The sequence below is a fragment of the Hipposideros armiger genome, unplaced genomic scaffold, assembly GCF_001890085.2.
Source record: "Hipposideros armiger isolate ML-2016 unplaced genomic scaffold, ASM189008v1 scaffold_581, whole genome shotgun sequence".
Lineage (NCBI taxonomy): Eukaryota > Metazoa > Chordata > Mammalia > Chiroptera > Hipposideridae > Hipposideros > Hipposideros armiger.
Window position 1 is genome coordinate 1,165,629 of NW_017731931.1, and position 18,779 is coordinate 1,184,407.

Genomic DNA, 18,779 nt, shown 5'->3' on the forward strand with positions numbered 1-18,779 from the left:
ATTTTTATTTATTTGTTTATTTAAGATTTTTTATTGGGGTACTGGGGGAAGGGAACAGCATTGGGGAGTCGGGGAAGGGGAACAGACAAGTTGCTGTCCTTTTGTTCTTCAGTCTAATTGTGGAGGACGTCGCTTCACTGGCCCATGTTGGTATTATCATTGCGCTCTTTCTGGGTGAGGCAGTCGCTCGCCGGCCATTGGATGGCCGGCCACTCACAGCGGCTCACGTACCAACCAGTATTTTTAAAGTAATGTGAAAAGCAGTAGCCCCTCCTCACTCATACACACTTGTGTTTCCATCAGGCAAATTTACTTTTCTTTTTCTTATTGTTATTCAATTTAACTCTGTTTTATTTTGTCATATTAAAATTCATTTTCAGGAAAGAAAAGATAAGTTTATGAGAGCAAAGAGTAGCTCTCATCTCTAAATACCATAGCTTAATTAGATTTTATTCTTTTCACATTGTTTTATTTATGAATCAACAAAAATCTAAGCTCTCGATAATTCAGTAACATGAGCACATCACATAGATTATTACTGCCAACAAAATACCAAAGAATTAAATAAATCATCCTTCCAGACTTCAAAATGAATAGTTCCAACCTGGTGATCAGTACTTTTCCCTAAATATTAATGAGTAAATCAGTCTTGGAACAGGTTAAGGATCATCAAATGGTGTTTAATTGTCACAGATTCTATTTACATTACTCAAGTTTGTCTTTTATTTTTTTTATGGTGTAGGATTAAAAGAGAAAAAAACTTGAAAAAAAAGACTGAATACTTCATGAAATGTCAAAGTAAAAAATCTCTGATGGCAAATGGTAGGAAACACCTTAACCTAGTCTCTAATTAAGGTGAATTATTAATGGAGTTAAAAATTTTAGAGCCCTAATAAACTTGGTTTTCTTGGCTTTGAAAAAGCCAGAATGCGTAGCAATTCAAATGTTCCCTACAAGTTCCGTTCAGATGATTTTTCCTAAACCTACTTAAGTATAATAGGATTTAGGATGTTCTTAATTTATGACAGTAACTGAATAGTTATTAATACTTGTGATGTTAACTAAGGGACTTATCTCAGAGTAATTTGAAAATAAAGGTGCTTAGAGAACATATTTAAGGCCCATTTTAAGGTGTTATGCTGATTATAAGTGACAATAGTGAACATGAGCATCCAATTGAAAGTTATATACCTGAGTATTCATCAGCAGTTTATAAAATGACCAACGTTCAGGAAATATTGAAGATTTCTAACATTTTTTAAAAAGCAGGAATTGAAAATACTATGTGCAGATGTTCTTCCTCAGTATTGTTTTTGTAGCCTTTACTTCATCTCCATAATATTTTCAAAGTTTTTTTCTGCATTAAGCAAAACCACAAAATATAATAGACTTCTAAGATCACTTGGTTTTCCCTAATTCAGTTTTAATTTTTAGTTATGTTACTGTTTTCAAAGATAGAATTCGTAATACCTGGATTTCACAGAGTTTTTGTTTCTTTGGTTATTATCTCAGAGATAGCTTTCAGGCTCTTGCTTTGAAGGCTTATTGATCATCTAGCCCTAATTTATTCTTTTTTCCCTTTCAAGTAAATCAGCACCAACCATATGGTGTGGGAACTGAAGGAAGGAAAGAGAAAACCATGGAAGCAGTGGAAGAGTAAATAGATGGTGTTTTGTAGGAGTGATTTGCTGTCACAGCTTTCTATTTGCCAGGCTTAGAATTCCCCTGGTGGTGTGTTCTTTTGGTGAAATAGGGTCTTGCAGAACTACAAGCCGTTCCATACTGATAGACCATAAGATGCCTGTGTGGGAGTGGCAGGAGATAGGTCGGTGACAATCCAGAAAATCCAGGGCATCTGTGTCCTCCCGAAAATTTGGGCTTTTATCCTGAATCTGTAGGGAACCTTTGCAGGACCTAGAACAGGGAAATGACAGAAGTACCTTTCAGAAAGGTTAGTCTGACAACATTTTGGAGAGCGAATTGGAGTGGGCTGTGACAGAAGTAAAGAGACCCCTTAGGAGGCATCAGCATAATTAATGTGAGGAATGATGAAATGTGAACTGTAGCACAGTGACAGTGCTATTAAAGAGACAGGGATAGGTTGGAGAGGGACTTAAGAGGTTGAAACTATGGTACATGGTCTCTATTTGGATATGGAGAATGAATGAGAGAGCAGAGACTGGAATGCCTCCCAGTTCCCCTCCTTAGGTGGTTGGATGGAAGGTGAGAAAAGCACTACAGGAAGAGGAACCCATTTGAAGGGAGAATTCTATCTAAAACTTGTACGCGTATGTGAGGGATTTTAAGATAGCCAGGCAGAATGAGAAAAGCAGAAAACATAGAGAGCAAGCCTAGAAAGAAGCCCATTAAAATTATTGAACTGCCAGAGTAGGAGGAGGCATAATGGAATGAAAAGCCAGAAGAGGGATAAATTTCAAAAGATAATACTGAACGCTGCCAAGACTCAAAATGAGGGCAGAAAATTGTACGTTGAATTTGGCAGTAGGAGGCCCTCAGAGTGGTTTCTCTCGAGTGGTGGGGTTGCAGCCAAATTCTATGGGGTAAAAAGTGGATGGAATAAATAAGCACACAGCACAGGTTACTTACAAAATGTGTGGCTGTGATGGGAAGGAGCGAGGCATCGGTTAGAGGAGAGAACATGGACTTGAATGAGGGTTTTGTATTTCGAGCATACAACAGAAATTGACTAGAGAAGAGATTGAAGACATCTGGGGGAAAAATAGTGGGAGGAAAGAGGGGATGATTTATGGAGCGAGACTGCTAAAAATGCAGTAATAAAAGAGCTTAGGGTAATAGGCAGGGGAGACTTGATAGACAGACCCTCTCCCACGGAGACTAGCGCTACCTTATAAAGGTGTGAAAAAACAGAAATACTGAGGCCAGTTTGCATTTAACATCTCAATTTAAATTAAGTACGTATTAGTATTATGAGGGATTGGTTTTGATTTGGAAAATTGTATACAATTTTCTGAAATCCTACATTCACATTAAAACAACACTGAATTTATTTTTTTAATTAAAAGCAAGCTATAACAGTCATAGAAATATGCTGCAAGAGCTTTACATTTAAGGCGATGTTTATCAAAATACCAATTTAATGGAGGCATATGAAGTAATATCGATATTCCTAAAGAAGTGTTAAAAATGCCATTTTGGATTTGACGTAGTTTTCAAGATCAGATAGAATAGGCACATGTTTAATTGGGTAAATATTGAAGTAAAGTTGTATGCGTGGAGGGGAGGAGAAAGCCCCAATTTTATTTTGTTTAATTAGGAAAGAACAAGGTCAATTCTCAAATGTAATTTGAGTAAAGAAATTTTTAAAAATCTTTTTCTTACTGAAAAGAAAGAGAAAGCAACCTTAGACACCTTAGGAATTTTAAAACATTTTAATTGTTTTATTTTGATGTTTGCACACATGAGTGAAAAAAATCGTGAGGATTTCTTTTTTTATATAAAATAAATTCATGTATGTTAAATGACCTTATAAAATAGTATATTTGCCAAATAAGAAATTTTACTTTTTTTTTCTTAGTCTCCTAATGTCAGTATTTTTAGTTGCTCTTAAATTTGCTCTTAGTATCTTGAACAAAAATAGGCATAGTAATTTAATTAACCCATAACTAATTGATTTCCATTCTAAGCCAGGTATTATGAGAAAGCCAATGCGATTTGGATACATCCTCCCTGAAATTATGAGTTATGTCTTCTAGCACTTTGCTCTGATCACAACTGAAAGCTGCCTTACGCAGAGAATATTAGTACCTGTCACATCTAGACTGACCTGTGCCCTGGCAGTGCTGCTGCACTGAGCAACCAGAGCTCTGATGGAGATGAGTGCTGCTCATTGGGACCCTGCCTGATCCAGCTTAGCCCTTTAGGGTTTTTATTCGCCTGGACATGAAAGACTGGGCAGGCAAATGGGCTTTAGAGGCTAGAACTTTGTAGAAGGATTGGGTCAGTGAAGCAGATAAGAATTATGAGTTGAAGCTCATTTGTAAGCACTTGTAAAGTAGTCCTTTAAATGTTTATGGATTATATTAAGTGGAAGAGCTCACATTTCCTCTTTTAAGGCCTAAACCTTCCGTATCTAGGTATTTTTATGTATATAACTTCTAGATGTCTGTATAGAATCATTTTAATAAATGCTCAGAAACCCTAAACAACTTCTAATAAACTATATTTATACAAAACTTGGGCCTTAGAAAAATCTTGCACAATATGAAAAACAGAGCTCTTACTTAAATTATCACTTCAGAAAAAGAATACTCTAAAGTTATCTTTTCAGGAGGAAAAAAAGAAAGAAATGATATTAAATTGAACTCAGGCCAGCATATCTTGCCTCAAGTGTTATCTTCAAATTATCTTTCTGTGTATTAGCTTGGTCAAGGTCCATAACTTTCATGGCCTCATTTCCCTAATGGGTAAAATAGAGTTTTAGATTAGGTGATGTCTAAGGTTCCTTCTGTGAGTCAATTAATTTTACAGACGTTACTTCTAGTGTACTTATTATTTTATAACTATGGCAGGCAGAGTATTTATCTTCACTTTATTACATTTTTCAAGTCATGCTTCTAAGGTTTCACATTTGCATTAGCTAAAAACCCTGCCACCAACCATTTAGTTTTATGTAAGTAAATAACTGCCTGACTTTTTTTTTTCTTTTCTGTAGTTGAATGAAAAAGGTTAATAGTCTATGTGTTCTACTGGTTGGTAGTCTGAGAAATCCGGTTCAGCTTGTTATCCAAGATAACCTCTAAAGAATAAGTATTCAAAGATCTCGTAGTAATTAAAAACTGTTGCCTGTTAATGTATAATCAATCCACTTTCTGTGGATTAGGAATGAGGAAACTTCCTGTTGAAAGCCTATATAGAATCTGCATACCTATAAATGTTTAAGACTTATCACATGAATTATTAAACACCAGAGATTTTCCTTTTAGTTACTATTTTCCTGTGTAGTTTTTTCTCAGCGATGATTCATTCCTTTGGACTCTGCCCATTTTAATTTTATCAAATTATTATAGATACTATCCTGAAAGAACTGTTTGTATTAATGTAAAACCTAGAGTGCAGTTTGGACTCTGAGATCATCAGGTAAAATTGTGGACCTCTTTCTATCATTAGCGTTCCTCAGTGCTTAATTTTGATTATGTCAGTTTTATTTAAAGCCTGTTCTAAACCTCTAATCTTTTTTTTTGTCACCATCTGTGTTCCAAAACTTTCTTAATGATTGAATTGGATGTTTTACTTATTTTTACCACTAATAAACTAATCCAATATAGTAGAGCATTATAATGCTGGTGTGGCATTAAGGGAAGAGAAAAAAGGAAATGGGATAAGACTCTGGACTAGAGAGATTATCAGGAAATGGGACAACGAAACGGCCAATTAGATTTTTGCTCTAAACATATCCAAAAAAGTCACACTTCCCCATTTGTGCTTTCCACATACATGTGCTAATGTTATTGAGATAGCAGAGGATGATGAGGTGCATGACGAGGTGTGGGCAGTGAGTGAAAAGGTTCGAGATTTTAATGGTTTTTCAAACACATAGAAGACTGTACATTGGGGCTTCTGGGAAGTGTTCCTATCTGCAGGGCAGTCTGGATAGGTTCTGGCACTGAAGGGACCCGTATCACACACACAGTGTGATTATTTGACAAATACTTTTCACCATTCCTGGGTAATTGAGAATTGACTGTATTTTTAGTTCTAGTGTTTCCGGCTGCCAATTTACAAGTCATTTATTTAGTGTATTACAGTTTTCATTTTTAAGCTTTTGTACCATTTTGATTTGGGTAAGAAATATACATGTATGCATAAGATAGTGTTCATATTGTGTAAATTGTATCATTGAATCTTTAGCTGTCTTTATAAGAAGAATGCTACCTTTTAAACCTATATATTTTTTGGGGGGGTGCCAAAAAAATGTATACAAGTGGACACTTTTTGTCAACGTTGCTCAAGCAGTAGTTCGCTGTAATCAGAAGTGTCTGGATGCTGATGGTAACCACTTTGAGCACCTCTTGTAATTGCAGAAGTCGACCGTGACTTGTATTCATCTTTTGTTACCTATATTTATTATTATAATTTTAATACAGTTTTCCTTTCTTAAAATGTGTAGACATTTTTTGGGCATCCTCTGTATTTTTGTTACCTGTTTTAGTAGGGCTCTTTAGCTAAAGCTCTGAGTAAAGTTATTTTGAAATGTTTGTTTCCTTATGCATAGATTCGATGTTACAGAGTCCCAGATCCTAATTATAATAAGCCAGCTTCTCACAGGAACCCTGGGACCTTGGTTCTGGAACGTCACGGTAACTGCTAGAATATTAATGCTGTCCACTGAACAATGGTGTGAACTCAAGACAGCACCTTTGTCATGCACAGAGTAATTAAAAATCAAACAATCAAAAGTCTTCCTGGTGGTATTTCACAGACAAATAGGTTATTAGAAAAATAATTTTAATATATAATAGGGCAATAAAAATCCACCCTATTAACCAAAAAATTTTGAAAAATAATATTTCTGGTGATTTGATGCTAAAAAACAGTGCTCCCATTTACTGTACTGTACCTAATATCATTTTTATTCTATGTAATATTTTTAAAACAAACACCTTTCCACCATTAAATAGAATTTTTTTGGTATTTATATTTTAAAAACAATAAAGCAAGCAGAGTTTTCCTTAGGTCAGTTGAGAGGACTTTTTATAGTAATGTAGGAAAGATTCTGTTTATTCTGTTAACTTCTTCAGCATATCCTTTAAGCAATGTAGTACTAGTTCTTTTGCTTCTATTTTCAATGATCTTGGTTTTTAAGAAAATTATTGCTAGAAGCTATTCTCACTTCTGTTTGTTTTGTTTACTGTTTTTCACTCTTAGCTGTACTTTTAAAACTAAGTATCCTTTGCTTTCATGTTACTGTAGTCATCTTTTGAATACTGTCCTTTTTCAGGTTTGTTTGTTTGTGTTTAGTAAACATACATTTCCTTAACACTGAGTAATATTCTTATATTAGAAGTATAATTTTGACCTTCTGACTCATTAGGAAATGTTTTCTCAATAGAATAGCCCAGAATCCTTCACACTTTTCTTGTAAATAAACCTTTTCATACTAAAAAGGTTTATTTACAAGAAAAATAGAACCTAAATTCTGTTAATTTTGCAGGTCAGGGAGTGTTGGGGAACTGTTTATATGGACACCTAACAGATCATTCTAGCAATCCAAGGCTACATTAGGTTTCCTACATTGAGTCCCCATGCCCCCAAATGCTACAATAATGTGACACAAATAGTGAGTCTCTGGTAGCAGAGTTCTTTCTGAACGGTCTTGCAGCATCGTAAATCCAGTTATTCAATGGCAGTGATGATGACTTTGGGGACAAATTAATAGTGAAGGATATTCTACATCTTTTTATCCAAATAAACTTGGAATGTGGAGAATACTGAGAATACTATAGGCATCTTTTAGGAGCAAAACTAAAGCCATTTTCAGTTGCATTTACATTGTATTTATATGATTATTTGTGGAATTCCTTTCTAGGGTAGAAAAATATGCATAGTTCAGGACGAGTCATTCTTTAGCACGTCTTTACTGTTAACCTGTCTTCTGGTACTTGCTCCAAAGACCTAAAGCTTTATGCTCACTGCAGTTGTCTAGATTTATAATTTTTGATAGCTCATGTATTATTAATTATAGATTCACCAAAGGTCCTTTGCTCCAATATTCTTAATGAAATTAATAGGAGATTGACTGTATTATTTACTTTCACCTTGTTTGTCTATGATAGCAAGCACCCTGTATTTACAGAGCCCTTCCTACTAAAATGTTTCTAGAAACTAATGCATTTTAATTTTAACATGAAAAATGTTTTTTTCTCCAGATACAGTGTCTTCACTTTTACCAGTTGCTGCTAACTTGCAGGATTATTCTTTTGCTTTTAATATTTGTCGCTTTAACTGGTTTGGTCATTGAAATGAAATTGCCAGATGTACTTTTTTTTTATAAACAAAGTTCGGGGCGGGGGGGAAAGCTTCAGAAAGAGTGGTTATTTCTAATTTGTTTCCACATTAATTTATCAGCATCTAAACTTCCTATGACAGCTGTTGCCTATTGTATTCTACCATGTTAGGGAAACTTGTGTTAGAATATGAGAAGAAACGTCCTGAAACAGACAGACATCTTAGTGATAGCAAGTTAAAAACATATGATAAATGTTTGTTCCTGTTGACTAGTAGACTAAAAATGAGGAGTTTGGTTAGCGCTGTGTAGGAACCACACTCCGTTTCCTTCAAGGCTCTGCCACATATTATCTCTGTAATGGGCCCTTGGAAAGGTTCCTTAACCTACCTGACTACGTTTCCTCATTTACAAAACGGTGGGAAAAGTCCTACCTTCCTGGGATGGTTGTGAAGATTAAGAGTCAAAAAATGTAATGTGCTAATAATAGCTACATTACCTGGCATATAATAACTATTCATTATCATTATTACTATATTAATGTTAAGACCTATGTTAGGAACTCCCAGTAGTTTCCAGATTTGTTCCGGAATTGATTGTGCTAATTTGAGAGGAAGAATATGTCTGTGATCCCTTTATTAACTGCAGTATTATTACTAAATAAGGTGAGAGGACTCTCCTAATTCTTCTCTTTCCAAAGATGATAAAGATAGGCTGCCCCTTAAATTTGAAACCTAAACTTTAATTCCTCTTAGGGGACTTGTTCTATTGTAGCCTTAGGCTATTTTTTTTTTTTGTAAAGTCACTAGATGGGTTGGGGTTTTTTGTTTGTTTACGTCTTCTCCAATAATCTAAAAATCCATATGGTCATACATGTGGTAGATAATGCTGTTTTAAATAATTCAGTTTATCTCAAAAATAGATACTTAGACTTTCTCTGTAGATAACACTTGAATTTAAAATACTCATAATTATATCACTCAGCTATATGGGTAATGTTACTTAACATTAATGTAAGCTTGCATGCCTAATTTGCCCCTTATTAAGGGTAGAAAGTAAAATACTGAAAGACAGTATATTAAATTTCTAGGCTAATCTTTATTCCAGCCTACCAGTCTTCACCCCACCCACCATGGTATTTCTAGTAAAGTATATAATGAATTCTGAATTCTGATTACACATAAGTTCCCTAGTATTTCAGATCCATTTACAAATAATTGCAAATCTGTAGTTAATTGCAATCTAATCCTTGAATAGGACTCCAGACACCTTCAGTGACTTTTTAAACAAACTTCTTTTTAAAGAATATCTCACAAGACAAATAGTACAAATCAGGGTTTCTGTGACATTTTGAATTCAGCCCTGGTGTATATTCTGTGTTAACCAAGCGAGTAGCCAACCCAGATTACAGCACAGTCATATTCACTGTGTATAGTTTAACAAAACATTTATGTATGCAAAGTATATCTTTGAAATGCATATGTCACATCTAGAAGAAAGAGATTAAATTGTCTTATTTCTGATATTAGAGGGGAAAGACATAAAAACTTCTGGGGCAAGATGACTAACATGCTTATCAACTGTACAGAATGCCAGTTAAAATCCCTTGACATCCCGCAGTTAGACACTGAGTCTTGTTGGAATTCAGACCTGAAGCATTTGTTAGGTATCCCAATGTGGGGCTTTGAAAAGATCTTTCATGTTTCCTGTTCTCTTTTACATTTACCCAAGGTACAAAGATTAATTGCATGAGGTTCCCTCCATTTTTATTTTGTAATTCTATACTTCTGGCCCTTCCCCTCCCAAAAGGCTACTTCATATGTCCAGCAAAATGTTGTAAGATGTCTGCCCTCCTCCACCCAAGACAGAGTCGATCGTCTCTGACACCTGCTCAGCCTCCTGAGCCTGCTACTGAGTGTAATTTCCCCTATTGGCAACACCACTCATCAGGTCAGCTCTACAGATTCTTTATAGCCTAACTCAGTCCAGCTTTTTCCAGGAAATGTGTATAGCAACATAACGACATCACTATACGTTTGCAGCTTAATAAGCTTCTATTTTAAAAAACATTCTTGAGCTAACAGATCAATTTTTTTTAGTTGTGAGAGACTGATTTCAACCTTCGTTATTTATTATGGGCGTGAGAGCATACCTATCTTAAGCTCACATTATAGATTGTCTGTTTTCAGTATCAGTTTTAAAAATGGGGGTTCTGTTCTCTGGGAATCGATCCTCCTTGCTATTGTTGATAGCTACTTTTCTTAGACTGAGTTTTTTTCATGTACTTTCTTAATAAATAAATTATTCACTTTGTTTAAAAACTGACATTATAAAAAAGGTATGCAGTAACAGCCTCCTTCCCGTCCTCACCACCCAGCTGTCCAGTTCCCACACTGTCCTCTCCAATAGGTAGCCACTGGTCGTAGTTTGTAATGTGTCCGTCTAGAAATTTGTTATGTAATTAATGGCAACAATCAAAATAGAATATTATTTTTCATTTTTATACAAAGGTAGCATATACACATTCTGGAACTTTTTTTTTTTTTTACCTAATATATCTTTGATATTTTTCTATATCACAATGTAGGGAACCACCCCACTCATTTTTAAAAAGCTACCAAATATTCCACTGTGTGGAACTACCATAATTTCTATAACTGTTACTCCCTCATTGAGGGATAATTTAAAATTTTTGCTCATAAAAAAAGCTGTAATAAATAACCTTGTACAAACATTTTGTGCAAGCATATCTGTAGGATAAATTCTTAAAAGACATTTGGATCCAGTCATCTGAGATGAATAGTCTCAAGATTTTATACAGCACTAGTCTGCAGAAGGAAACGCAGTTTTATGCTTTGCTCCTCAATCTTTTTGCCCGCATTCTTTTTTTCCAGACTTTCAGACTTCTAATTTCTACTGCCCTGTTTTTGTGCCAGGTTTGTCTCTTCTTGACTGTAAGATCATTTTCAGCAACCTTAAAGCTAATTTTTGACTGCTTTCAGTATCTTCTTTCCAGAAATCTTAGGGTAGTTGACCTAATAAGCATGAGAATTTGAGCATTGGGTGAAACTTTTTTCACACCCACACCATAGAAGGCATTAAATGAATGTATCTAAAGGGCAGTTAAGTGTTGCAAGTTGTCTGTGACTTCTGTTACTTAGTGAAAGCTCACTGTTTCTTCCATTGGATACTACAAAGCACTTATTTCAAGATCTCCTATATATATTGCAGTGCAATGAAATCCTCTGCTTGACGCTCAAAATTTAATACACACACACACACACACACCTTTTTATTTTTCTTTTTTGGTGGGAAAGGTAACGCTATAGTTTCAGCCCAACTTCAATGAGTCAGAAATTTCCTTTGGAAAGAGGAGGGGTTTTTATTGCTCTGTGAAATTCATCAAATTAAATGAAAAGGCTCTGGATGTTATTTGGTTTTGCTCATAACAAAGTTTTGACACCTCCTTTTCCCCTTTCCTCAATATTTGAGATTTTTTTTTTCTATTGTGCATGATAGAGGAATGCTGCTAAGCTTGCAAGTAATTAACTTGAAATTGTTTTGAGTAATTCTGCTTTTTTGGCTTTTTGTACCTAATCAGAATTGATGTGACTGAAGTGCAAATCTTCATAATAATCATGCATTTGCTGGCAGTGATTGGAGGACCACCTTTTTGGCAATCGATGGTAATTGTTCACGTTGTGTATCCCATGTAATGCATGTTGTCTTTTGCTTGTTTCTAATATAGGATGATCCAGTTAAAGAATGATGTGTAAAATTATTTTATTCTTTTTGAAAACAAAAAGTCACAGCCACAACAGGCCACAAACACCTCTTTAGGGCCTGGTGAATTTTACTACTTGAATCATGTGGTATGTTAGGTGCATTCCAGGGCTATGTTTGAAGGCTGTCGGAATTATTCTTTGTCATCTTGTTTTACAGCTGAGGAAACAGGAGGTAGTGTATCAAGTAATGACAAGATTAAATCAGATCTTTTATTCTCTTTCTGAATCCTGTGAGTCTTCAAGTTTTTTTGTGATATGCTTAAAGCTGAAAAACACATTTGGGGTAGTAAATGAACTCTGTTCTCAAAACAGGACAAATGCCTACTGAAAACAGTGCCATAGGATTGTTTTAACAAACTTGTACCTGATTTTCAACCCGACCTGAAAAATAGTCACTCGTACAATCACAGATTCTTTCCCACAAGCTTCTGAAAGAGGGAATGTAATACATATAATATGGAGACCAAGCACACAGACTTACAAGCCAGACTGCCGGAGTTGGCTCCAGCCTCTACTGCCTGCGAACTTCATCTGTTTATTCAACTCTCTGTGGCTTAGTTTTCTCCTCTGTAAACTGAGGATAACAAGGTTATTTTGTGGATTAAATGAGTAGATACGTGTAAGGCACTTAGAACAGTGCCTATCAAATAATAAGCCCTCAATAAAATTTGCTACAGTTGGAAAGTATCCTTCCTGATCTGAGTCAAAGTATTAGTACTCCCTGGCCCCTCTAGTTCCTGACGGCTACTACCACCCATTCAGAATGTAGTATTTGTAATCTGTTTGGTGTGATATTACGAAAAAGACTTACTATTCCTAACCAAACATAACTCTTAAAAATCAGATTAATTTTAAGGTATAAGGGGAATTTACTGAGCAAGAGTTTCCCCTTACCTAAGTCACTTTATGATGGTGAGTTAGTTACTTGAAGAAGTATAATTAACACACTTTCCTAAGTATTTCTTACCAGAAATTGTTTAATGCCTCTGGTTGGGAGAACAGGGTTGTGAGGAGGGAGAGGAAGGAATAAAAATTATCCATGGTCAGCCAGGAAAATTCTAAAACCATTCAGTCATGTATGTAATATTCAGATTCACATCTTTCCTGCAGATTAGTCTCAAAAGCCAATATGGTCTCTAAGGAAATCTGAGATAGATTCTAGTGAAATCTGAGGTCTATAGATTTCACTAGTGAATTTTATTAACTTTTGCTCTCTGCTAGGTAAAATACTAGGTTGTCGGAAAACTCATGATGTATTTTTTCTATGTTTTTCTGTTGCAAAAATGCGTCATGACTTTTCTGATAACCCAGTAGTTCTATAACGACATTTTTTAAACATTTGAGCTATAGAGGAAGTTTTTCTTTTCCTAAAACTAGATCTTAAAGCCTACCCCCACTTAAATTTTTTATATCTCTTGACTGTATTTATTATTTGAATAGGTTTTGTGTTTTATACCAAAATCTATCCCCCTCCAAGATTACTTTGAATATCTTAAACATAAGTTACCATAGTTTCAGCATACCAATAACAAAAAGAAAAGGGGACTTCTGGCTTGATCATCCAAAAACAAGTCCACACCAGGTATAGATTCCTAATTATCCTTATCAGTATGGAACTACATAATTGTTGTAACTGAAGTTATGTACACACGTAGGCCACACACATATCCTTATTTTTTAGATGTTGCCTGGTAGTAAATTTGTTTCAGGTATACTTGTTGCCTTTTTTTTTTTTTTTTTTAGGATTTATCCACAACCTGTATATGTACATATAACAGGTGAAACTCTTTTACTTTTAAAAGGGCCAAATATTTTGTCCTGTCTTTATTGATAAGATAATATAATTATCCTTTTTTTTTTATTGCATGTTTTAAAAAGTAATCTGAGGGATTTTCAGATCCAGTTCCCAAACCCAGCAGTGCAATTCCAGGATTAGTGAGGTGAGGCTGCAGCAGGAAAACAGATTCCTGGGCCCCTCTTATTAGCATCACTGGTCCTACTGTTACCATCATGAAAAGGGCAGGACTTGACATCCCTGGTGCTATTTGGAGGCTTACAGAAATATTCTGTGTTCTTTGAGCAATCCCTAATAGGTTCCCAAAATTGACCTTGACCTCAGACCACTATTTTTCTTTTTTTCTTGTACCTATCGGCTTATTGCTGAATATGCTGTTTTGAATTGTAATGTGTTAGTTCAGGAAAGATTACTACATGTAGTGCTTCCACTTAATTATGTGCCAAAATGGAGAGATGATATTTATTTAGGGTCCAGAAATTTTCATCTCTTCTGAGGTTGAAGGCATAAAATGGAAATTGCTTTCCAAATTCTCATTAAAAAGCTTTTACTGATATTTAGAAAACAAATTTATAGTAAAAAACAATCAAAAACAGTACAAATGTCTTCATAAAGCTGATTCCAGAAGATCAGCTATTTTGCAAAGGTAAGTGATTTATCTACCGCATATGTATTACCTGTTTCCTGCTCCTTTTTTTTTTCTTCGAAGAAATGAGTTTTTACCAAAGGTTATAGTTTTTGTTGGTTTGGTTGGGTATTTTTTGTATACATTTTTTTTAAATGAAAGAATGGATTTTCATGCACAAAAGTCAGTGGCATGCTTTATATATTGCAAAAAAACAAAACAATACATTTTTGTGTATTGCTTTTCCAAAAGAATATATCCTTTCAGAATGTCTTGGAGCTATCTTCTATCTATCAGATAGATCTTAAAAAAACAAAAGGAGAATATCATTACTTGTAAAGAGACCCACAGACAATGGTTACTTTTATTGACATTCTTTTAAATGTTGTAGTTGAAAAAATGTGTATTAAACCATGAAACACCTTATTCATTAGACAGAACTGAAGACTTATTAGGTAATGTAATTTATTTGTATTTCATTCTTAAACTAAGACTTAAGAAGTGCTCTTTTAAATAATTCAGATGTGGTGATTTTTCTTAACCATTTGGTAAACACTGTAATTATTGTTACATTGTATTTTGATAGACTTCACATACATCAAAAACAAATAGGTATATTCCCACATTCTTTGGAAGAAAGTAACCTCAAAATGATACTTTCTATTTCTGTTGAAGTTTACAAAGCCTATAAAAACATTTTATTATGCCCAGAAGAAAATTAGTCTAACAGCTTAGTAACTGATATTCTGCATTAACCCAAACTATTAAACCAAACTATGGGTCATTTATAATCTGATAAATCAGAGGATTAAGGGTCTTTTTCCCATTTCTAACCTTTTAGAAAATGAGTTACGTTAGATTGATATTATTAGGATGCATAATTTCCTGGCATGAATCCAGAGGGTTTCTCCTGTCTGTAGGGCAGAAACCATGACCCAAGGGAGTTCTTATTCTTCCCAAAGACTACTGGGTAGGTCTGAGTTGAAGGTGTTTTCATATAGCTTTCTGGCTGTTTTATAGAGTGGCTGGATGCACTCTGGCCACCTTGGACGAGTTCCAGGACAGAAAGAGAAAGACTGGGAAAGGCAGAGTGTGCCCACCCTCCTTCCATTGGGTGTGAGGTGAACCTGGCAACACTGCTAAGTGCTTTCTGTAAGTGGGCCTTTGGTGCCGATTATTAAGGGGTCACCTGGTGAGGCTTGGGGACTCCTCTGACCCCACATCTCTCTCTACCTTAGATCTTCTAGTAGCTAACTACCTTTTTCCTTCTTAATGTGGCAGCAAGACGTGTCTTTATACTCTCTCAAAACGGTAATTCTACAGAGAGTAAGAGAAAGTGAGATCTTCGTTCGACAAGTATGTATCGAGCACCTACAACCAGCAGAGCTCTAGAGAGAATATAAAAATCAAAAGTCTACACTCAGGAGTTTATGCTTTGGAATATATAGCTATCCTATGTGACAGAAGTGAAGAGGGTCCTGAGAATATGATACTTTGCTTCTGTGTCTGTACTTGCTTGCTTGCTTGGTGGTCCAAGCCATTTACTAATTTGCCTGGCTTTTATCTGTTTGTTTAGTCTCTCTTTAAAAGGGCAACAATTTCCACGATCCTAAAGCATTTTACAGATTTTAAATACACTTGTGATGCTATTCAGTTTAGTTGTGGCATAGATTACCTCTGCGCCAGAGTTGGCACTCCTTCAGGCTGTACCCTGGCCTAAATACAGGCATGCCCGTGTAATGGATTAATGCTTTGCTCCTTTTGAAATCTGAGGGAGTGTAGTATTTCCCCTCTTTGTCAGACAGGTCTTTTGTCTCTGGAAGGAAAAAGACACCAGCCAGCATATTGAATTTCAGCCAGGTGCATCAAATTTAGATTGTAGTATTTCTAGTTTTCTGAGCTACAGCAGAAAAATCTCTCGGAGTTCAAAGCAACCATGGTGTTGATTTTCTCTTTTATTGAAAAGTTTTGATTTGGGCTGTAGGGTTTGGAGATCAGTTAGGGAAGGATGACAACCATTTAGGGTGCTCCATAAAGTTCCGCGCTTGATTTTTAAGTTGCCCTATTTCATTTTAGAAACTGAAACACTGCCCCAGTACAACTTGAAATTTGAACAGTTGATTTCCATTTTTTTTCACAGCTGCAGTTTTGCAAGAGGTCATAGAGTTGTGTAAACAGAGTTCTTGAGAATTTTGAAGAAATAAACATGAATATTTATGTCTCTACCAATCTTACTGGGGTTTTATGCATACTAAAAGTGGGAAATTTCCTATTTCCTATTTGATTTCAAAATGTAGGCAGATGGCAGCCCTGAAAAGTATAAATACTCCTAATTAAAATGCTTTCATTGTAAGAGCTCATTGCCTGTTAAACCTTTGTGAGCTTTTGGAATCTTGTTGCTGTCATCATTTATTTCTTTATAGTCATTATTAAACTCTATCATTTTACTGTTGCTTTCTTTTCAAACCATATGGGACAAAATTTGAGACTTAAGGAAAGCTAAAGGAGAGATGTAAAAAGGGAGAGGATCTTAATGATTTTAAAATTTTAAGTCAAGTGTATTTTATTTCAAACATGGATTTGTGCTTGTAAGATGATTTCAGTGCCCATTATTTGAGGTAAATCAATCATTTTCAGTATACTATAAAAATATATTATTTACTTATTCTGAAAAGTAAATATGTATATTAAAAATTTGGATACGCAGTTGTAGAGTTGTCAGTTCCTGCTAAGGATGTACCTGAGTTGTTTTCTCCCCTGCCTGTGAATTCCTTCTTAGTTGCCCTCTGCCTTCACCAGCTGCCTGTATCTTAACATATTTGGAGTTGGGAGCTCTTCTAAAAGGAACTTTTGTCTTCCATTCTTTACCGATTTCTTCCAATCTAGTTGGAAGAAATATTTTTAGTCTTTTATTTATACGCCACGCTTTCTCTCTCATAACAGTTAGTAACAAATTACAGATGTAGAGGCAGAGTTAAAAAATGTACAAAGAAAAAAGGCAAAGTACACTTCTTGTATAAAAACGCCAGGCGAAGTAGCCTGGCTCACTGTTGCCACTCTTGGGATATTAGGTGAGCCTCACTTAGCTTATGACACAAATTAATAAAGTTGGATCACTTATTTATTTTTTTTTAAGGATTGATTTCAGAGTGAGATTAATTCTGTATAGCCTTATTTCTTGAGACGTTATATTGCTTATAATGGAAAGGAGAGAGAAGCTTCCATTAATTTCCGTATGTATTAAACTGGAGGGAATGGAGAACATACCAGAATATGAATCAAATATTTGACTGTTCTGGTTTCTTATTTCAACTTGTATATATTTTAATTGTTCTTTCTCTCTAATTTAAGATTCCAGTGCTGAATATCCAAGTGAAAATTTTTCCTGCACTTTGTACTGTAGCAGGGACCATATTTTCCTGTACGAATTACTTCCGTGTAATCTTCACAGGTGGTGTTGGAAAAAATGGATCAACGATAGCAGTAAGTATATATCCAATGATTGTTTATGCTAGGACTTGGTTTTGTGGTTGCTTTGTTTTTCATTTGAATTGTTTAAAATCACTTGATTTGAAGTTTCCCCATAGTCTTAAAAAAATAATATCCAAAACTTCAGTTTTATGTATACATGCATACATTTATATGCTCATATATGCATATTTATTTTTGTGATGCATGCACACAGGTGCACACACTGTTTTACACTTACATTTTTAAAAAAATGTATGAACTGCTTTGTAAAAAACCTGCCTCTTCAAAGTAAAATCCTCAGTCTGCCTAACCAATCCAGGCCGCTGCTTTTCAGTAGCTGTCTGGCTCCGATTAGAAACTGTTGGCTGTCCAGCACCATGAGGTTCTTAAAAGTTTGAGTTTGATCTGCGGTGTAGCAGACCCATGTGGCACCTGTTCAGCACTTATTACCGTTAATTCCTCTCCTTTTTACTCTGTACAGGGAACAAGTGTCCTTTCTCCTTTTCTCCATATTGGATCAGTGATTGCATTAGCTGTAATGATCTACAAGAAGTCAGCAGTCCAGCTTTTTGAAAAGCACCCCTGTCTTTATATACTGACATTTGGTTTTGTATCTGCTAAAATCACCAACAAGCTTGTGGTAAGCATGAAAGTTGGGCTTTTTTTTTGTGTTTAATTTTTGACTTATTTTGGTTTTATGGCCGTAGTTTTCATCCCATACCTTCCTGCGCAGTTCTAGAGTTTGCTGTCCTCCAATCAAAATGTCTTGACATCAACATGGGAGCTGTTTTTACTCTTCTGTGAAGCTACAATATGAGATTATCAGAAGCCCCATAAATCTATACAACTCTCTCTGTCCATGATTTAATTTGGTTATCTCGTTTATCTATATTCTGCAGTCTCAGTCCATGCACTCAAATTAGGCGCCTTGTGGAAAAGCATCTTTTGGGCACTTAGCTGACATGGTACATCCCTTTGGTGTAATAGCTTTCTCATGCGCTTCATGTTGTTGGTGTTTTAGTTTGGGAAATTCAACAGATATTGCTAAAAAAATTCTTGAAATGTGCTGTTTGAGCACAATACTGACATACTGTGTAGCTCTCAATTGCTCTAATATGG

At 35.3% G+C, this 18,779-nt stretch overlaps 1 protein-coding gene across 2 annotated transcripts in view; it reads left to right on the forward strand.

Moving 5' to 3' along the window:
* The window catches only part of CEPT1 (choline/ethanolamine phosphotransferase 1), a 37,821-nt gene that overhangs the window by 17,380 nt on the left and 1,662 nt on the right, over positions 1-18,779 (forward strand). The window contains exons 5-7 of one of the 2 annotated variants that reach the window (XM_019624157.1): positions 11,586-11,670; positions 17,541-17,672; positions 18,142-18,300. In XM_019624157.1, the coding sequence (XP_019479702.1) occupies positions 11,586-11,670; positions 17,541-17,672; positions 18,142-18,300 (376 nt within the window). Of the gene's footprint in view, positions 1-6,253; positions 6,339-11,585; positions 11,671-17,540; positions 17,673-18,141; positions 18,301-18,779 lie in introns of both variants that reach the window. The other variant, XM_019624158.1, reaches the window with a different exon arrangement.